This window comes from Citrus clementina, unplaced genomic scaffold (assembly GCF_000493195.1).
Source record: "Citrus clementina cultivar Clemenules unplaced genomic scaffold, Citrus_clementina_v1.0 scaffold_7, whole genome shotgun sequence".
Classification (NCBI taxonomy): Eukaryota; Viridiplantae; Streptophyta; class Magnoliopsida; order Sapindales; family Rutaceae; genus Citrus; species Citrus x clementina.
The window spans coordinates 18670782-18676892 of record NW_006262075.1 but is presented as its reverse complement, the minus strand read 5'-3'; the positions used below and the strand labels follow the sequence as shown (position 1 = coordinate 18676892).

Below are 6111 nucleotides of genomic sequence, written 5' to 3'. Positions count from 1 at the left end.
TAAAGGATTCATCGTATGAAGAATTTAATGTTTGTGACAAATAACATAGCAGAGAGTTGTGTTGTGAGAATAAACAATCTAATTTAAATGAATCATCATATGTGTTGATTAGGATTTGGGTCTCTCTGGTTTTTCAGGCTGTCAATTGATTAAATCCTATGATCGTATCTAGGGTTGTCCATTGATTAGGGAAATAACCAACGGTCGTACCTTGGTTATCGACTAGTTAAGGAGAGATTGGCTATTAGAGGGTCTCAATAGCTATAACCGGTCTATTCATAAGTAATAATAATCTATATTTGAATCAATGATCAGTAGTCGAATCAAGCTGAGTTAATTCCTTCAACCAGAGCTTTCTCCAATTTGAATTACAACTTTAATTTGCATTCTTATTATTTTAATTTGATTTTTATTATTGTCAACAAAACCCCATTTTATGTTTTGCATTTTAAAAGGATTTAAATAATTACCGATCTCTGTGGACACGACCCTGCTCAATCACTATACACAATTTATTTAGAGTAGGAATTTATTTTTGTTGGCTTCGACACCCATCAGCACATCTCTGTCTTTCGTTCAATTCATGGCATCCATTACACAGAGCAAAAATACATAAATCTCTCCTCGGTCTCATTATGTATTCTCAAATCATTCAAATATTGGCCACAAATTTAAAAGCATTAAGCATAATAATGAACACTCAACTATGGAATAATAAATTAAAAATAACATAAATTTATGGAATTAAATCTTCATAGTTAGGCTACATCGTAGCCCTAGTAAAATAAATTAGTTCATGGAAATATAAAGAGAATCCATTAATTTAATTTAAAACATTCAAGCAAGATAATAGAGAAGAGAAAAGAAAAACTCAAGAATTAATGTGTCTTTCTTCTGCTCTAAATTATTCCTGCTGCTCTTCTCTTTATTTTCTCTTCGCTGCTATTGTTCTTCTTTTGCGGCTGCCTTTCTTCCCTTTTATAATGTTGTGGTTTCTTCCAAATCCTTAAAGGAAAAGGATTGCAAATACAGCCCACGAATCCTTAAATGAAAAGAATTAAGAACAAAGCCCAACCGCCTATTTCTTTCCTAAGCCAATCAGAATTAAAAGCAAAAGCCCCTCCACGTGTTGCATGCCATATTCTCTTTGTAAATGAATTCTTCAATGCTTCCTCCACGTGTTGCATGCATGCTTAATGATTAATTAAATTAAATCCTTTGTGATTTGTTCCAATTAATTCTCTTTATTTCTTTTTCTTTTTAATTCCTTCAAGGTGATTTTCTCTTGAATGTTCCGATTTTATTCCTCTTTAATCCCATATTGTACTTAAAATAACAAAATATAAAAAATAAGATAAAATTAATATAATAAGATAAAATTTAACTTAAAATTAAGTTAAAGAAGTATTAAAATAATAGATAAATTATGAACACATCACAATTAATTGAAAATTGGCAGCATTCTATGGTCTATTTTCGTGTCAACATTGATCACAAACTATTACTAATAGCTGGTGAATAGCCAGCAGAAAATTGTTCCTATCATAGCTAGATATTCCACGTTAAAAAGATTAATTTATTACTGCTTGTGAGCCATGTAATTTCTGATATATGCCCTTTACAAGATCTTTGGGTGAACGAGGCGAGCCATTTCATTTTTCGATCGGTTATACAGTCAGTATTGGAACAACAAATCAGATCACGCTAATATCTATCGAATTGTTCTCCAATCCGACAAACAATTATACAAACACATTTTTTTTTTAAAAACGAAACTTGTCGAAGCGAGGTAATTTTATTGAAATAAAAGGAAACTACGGCAAATTGGGCTAGTGAAAATGTGATGAGTCTTCTTACCCCTTTGATCCTGAAATTTTCTAGAGAAATCGGGCATGCGCATATGATCACTAATCAATCTAATTGAACGCATACAACATGAATTTATATATATTTATAAATATAGATCACCAATTACCCCCGGCCCCCCACCACCCGGATTTTATTGAAATAAAAGGAAACTACGGCAAATTGGGCTAGTGAAAATGTGATGAGTCTTCTTACCCCTTTGATCCTCAATTTTTCTAACGGACAGACAATTAATTTGGATAATTAGTTAATATGAAACTACTATTTAGCGATGTTTGGAAATGCTGTGAGAAGGCTCAAAACTAATTTTGAAAAGGTAAGAAAAAATTTTGATATTTGATTTTTTTTTCTTAAATTTATTGCTTGACAATATATATCATCCAATCCTAATACAAATTTTGTAATAAAACCAATGAATTTAAGTACATCATTATTATTATGAATTTTAAATTCACATATATGCTCCTTAATTACCATATGTCTTCCATATCCTATCAATTGTTTTCAATATAAAAACATGAAGGAAACAAAATTAATAAAGTACAAATATTAATTTTAGCAATTATTATTTTTAGTAATGTACTCAAACACTCCGTTTTTGTACAATTATTTTTTTTCCCCTGTAGAAGGTTGTAGCCAAACCAATGAACCGTTTGACGTCTATAGTATTTGAGTTTTGGTCATGTCATATTCTCCGTTTTTGTACAATTATTACGTACAACTTTTTTTTTTTTAACAACCACTGTCGATACTTATCCAGTTGTACGTAATTTTTATGTACAATTTTTTTTTTCAAAAAAAAAAAGAAGACAAGGATGAGAAGAACCCACATTTATTTATTTTTATCTCCACCTTTCCCAGGAGTCAAGCCGTCAAGGTGGATGGCCAAACAAATCGATTGCCTCAATTGAGGGTGATTGTGAAATTCTAATTAATGATACATAGATATTATTGTGTATTAGCATAAGTCATATATTATATTTTATTGATACTATTTGATGTGTTGGATGAATTAATTTGACCGTGCTATTTCGGGCGTTGTCCGTTATTTCGTTTTGAGGAAATGGATCACTGTAGAACAGTTGAGGTTGAAATCATTTTGGATTTGTTGATTATATAGATTTGCAGGTTGGAGATATGAAAATATTTGGAAACGAGGCAAATAGTCATTCTAGATAAAATAGAAAGTCTTACCTAAGGAGATCGGGACTAGTCCTTTCATTTTTCGCTCGGTTATAGGCAATGGCTCAAAAACACAAACAATGATAAAAAGACAAATAGCGGATAAATTTTATTCAAATAAAGGGAAATTATTACAACAAAGAACGGATTGAGTTCTGTTGCTTTAGAGCCATAAGAAAGGGCATGAACCCAAACCTCAACTAAACCAACAGTTAACATACTTATGATCTCAAAGCAATCTACAAAGCATGCAACATGAATTTATTTATATTGACGCTGTGGCCCTCATGCTTCTATAGGGAGACTGTGCAACACTACGGTCTCAACGGTGAGCCCCGGGCCGAACCCGAATAGCACACCCCAGTCAAGCCCTTCACCTGTGGTGGCTTTCCCTTCTTCAAGACACTTGTTTCTCATCTCATCAAGAATGAACAAAACACATGCACTTGACATGTTACCATATTCAGACATAACATGTCGGCTAGCTCTCAACTTGTCCTTTCTCAGGCCGAGTTTTGCCTCGACCTGGTCGAGAATTGCCGGACCACCGGGGTGAGCAATCCAGAATATCGAGTTCCAGTCGCTGATACCAATTGGAGTAAATGCATCAACTAAGCTTTTCTCTATGTTTGCTGAAAAAAATTCGGGAACATCTTTCTTCAAATGAACCGTTAGACCCGCCTCACGTATGTGTCCTTCAATTGCACCATCAGAATCAGGCAGAAGCGTCTGTGAAGCCGACACAATATGATACAATGGACGCTCAATGGATGTATCAGGATCAGCACCGACAATCAGTGCAGCAGCACCATCAGCGAAAAGAGCCTGACCCACTAGAGAATCAATATGGGTATAAGACGGCCCACGGAAAGTGGGGATTGTGTTCTCAGAACAAACAACAAGAACACGAGAGCCCTTGTTGTTTTCAGCCAAATCTTTAGCAAGACGAAGGATGGTGGCGCCAGCATAACACCCTTGTTGATATATCATCATACGCTTAACATCCGGGTTGAGGCCGATGAGTCTTGTGAGCTGATAGTCAGCGCCAGGCATGTCGACGCCTGCAGATGTGCAGAAAATGAGATGGGTGATATTGGATTTGGGCTGTCCCCATTCTTTGATAGCTTTGGTTGCCGCCTCTTTGCCAAGCTTTGGTACTTCAACAAGAGAAATGTCCTGGCGCGCATCGAGTGATGTCCCCATGTGTAAGCACATATTAGGGTTTGCTTTTAAAATCTCTTCTGTTAAGCACATGTGACGCTTTCTTATCATCGACTTCTCACCTGTAAATTAAGATCAAATCACCAAAATCATTGATGCGTAATCTGCATTAACAACATGCACACCCAGAAAAGCTAAACAATTAAAATAAAATAAAAGAATGAGAATAAAAATGATCTCGCATTCATACACAAGAGCTTGAACTTCTCTTTGAGCTCAGTCATGTGCTCGCTGTTGGTGATCCCGAAGTAATAGTCAGGATAATCAGCTTGGATGACACAATTGGGCGGCGTTGCCGTGCTGATGGCGAGGATGGTCGCCAGGCCCTCGGCTCGCTGAGCCTTTCTAATCTCCTCCATTGTTACCATCTCTGATCGTCAGATTGCTTCCAAAACAGTACTTAAACTTAGTTAATTAATAAGTTTGCGCTTTCGCGATTGTGATCTGCAGGGACCTAACTGCATGAGTTTATATAGGCAATTGTGCTTATAGTGCTGTATAGAAAAAAATAATAATAAAATGTTGATTTTTTTTATTTGAATAACAAGATAATTTTGACCGCAAGTACCAGTGTTAATGTCATAATCTAAGCTTGAACTGCTATCATATAATCATTACACGGATTTTTTTTTTTTAAAAAAAAAAGCAGTCATGACAACGTGCAACGATTATAAAACTGCATTGTAATCAGTACGCTAGTGAACGGATGATTATCTACGTTATATTTATGGATTAGGATCTTTTTCTCATTTTTTTTATATTTGCCTCTCCTTACCTTTATAATCTATTGAAAAAAAGTTAACTTGATTGTAAATAAAGTGAAAAATAAATACAAAATTTAATCTTAACTACTCATTAAATAAGGAGAAGTAAGGAGAAAAAAAAGGGACAAGAGAGGATCCTTATCCTTATCAAAAGGAAAAAAAAAAAGGACAGATATTTCTTCTTCTCTACAAGACCAAGCATTTTCTTGCCATTTGGGTTTAGAGGGTCGCTATCAATTAAGGTAGGAATCTATCAAACTTTTGAATGTTGTGTGTGGTTAAATGTATATTTACTTTGATTTCAATTAATTTTTTTTCTATGTGAACAGCTATCAGAATCTGTCAAACCAAAAATTGGGTTTCACAGAATTTTGAGCGATTGCTTGATTGGTGAATTAAATGACAAATTCTGACAATGAATTTATGAACTTGATTCTAAAAGCCGTAATAATAACGAACTTAAGGTTTTGAGAATTTTGAGACAGTCATTGGATTGAAAATTTTTGAAAAGTAAAATATTGAAATGTGTTGCTGTAGATTTGGATATTGGTAGTGAGGATCGGTGCTTTTGTGTTTTGCATTCGTTCATCAATGGAACAAATCAGCAAATTTTGTGGAAGTCCTTATGATTAGAAGTAAAAGAAGATATTTATATGAAAATTATTTTTGAAAAAAAACAGCAATTCAGAATGGTTTATTTGTTGATTAGCGGGAGTAGAAAATTTTTTAACTTTATGTTGAAATATCTAGCTTACCAATCATCATCTTATACTAGTCAATTTTAAATTGTTTTCTGTTTGAAATATAGGTAAGGATAAAAGTGAAATTTTATCTTCTATTATATTGTTGTGAATTAGAAACAGCTGCATGGGCATTTTGGCTACTTTATTTCTTCTTTATTTATGTTTTGACAGTAGATTATAATGGTAAGAAAGGCTTTTATGGACCTTCATGTGTGGAGGGGCATAATATATATACATTGTACCTATTTTTTCTAACCTTTGGCAAACCGAAACCGATGGAGAATCTAGGCAAACGATATCTTTTGAAACTTCCAATAACACTTTATAATATTTAT

At 33.9% G+C, this 6111-nt stretch overlaps 1 protein-coding gene across 1 annotated transcript; it reads right to left on the bottom strand.

Moving 5' to 3' along the window:
• Positions 1 to 3177: 3177 nt before the first annotated feature.
• On the bottom strand, positions 3178 to 4711 carry LOC18037523 (acridone synthase 2). The gene is made up of 2 exons (XM_006427928.2): positions 4460 to 4711; positions 3178 to 4331 (listed from the first exon to the last, which is right to left on the bottom strand). The coding sequence occupies exons 1-2, from the start codon at positions 4635 to 4637 to the stop codon at positions 3334 to 3336; spliced, it is 1176 nt and encodes a 391-aa protein (XP_006427991.1). The 5' UTR covers positions 4638 to 4711; the 3' UTR covers positions 3178 to 3333.
• Positions 4712 to 6111: the final 1400 nt, after the last annotated feature.

Excerpts from the sequence above, each read along its gene's own strand:
- LOC18037523 (XM_006427928.2), bottom strand. The coding sequence starts at position 4,637 with ATGGTAACAATGGAGGAGATTAGAAAGGCTCAGCGAGCCGAGGGCCTG. Across the intron at positions 4,332-4,459 it reads AGAGAAGTTCAAGCTCTTGT|GTGAGAAGTCGATGATAAGA; the intron begins GTATGAATGCGA and ends CTTAATTTACAG.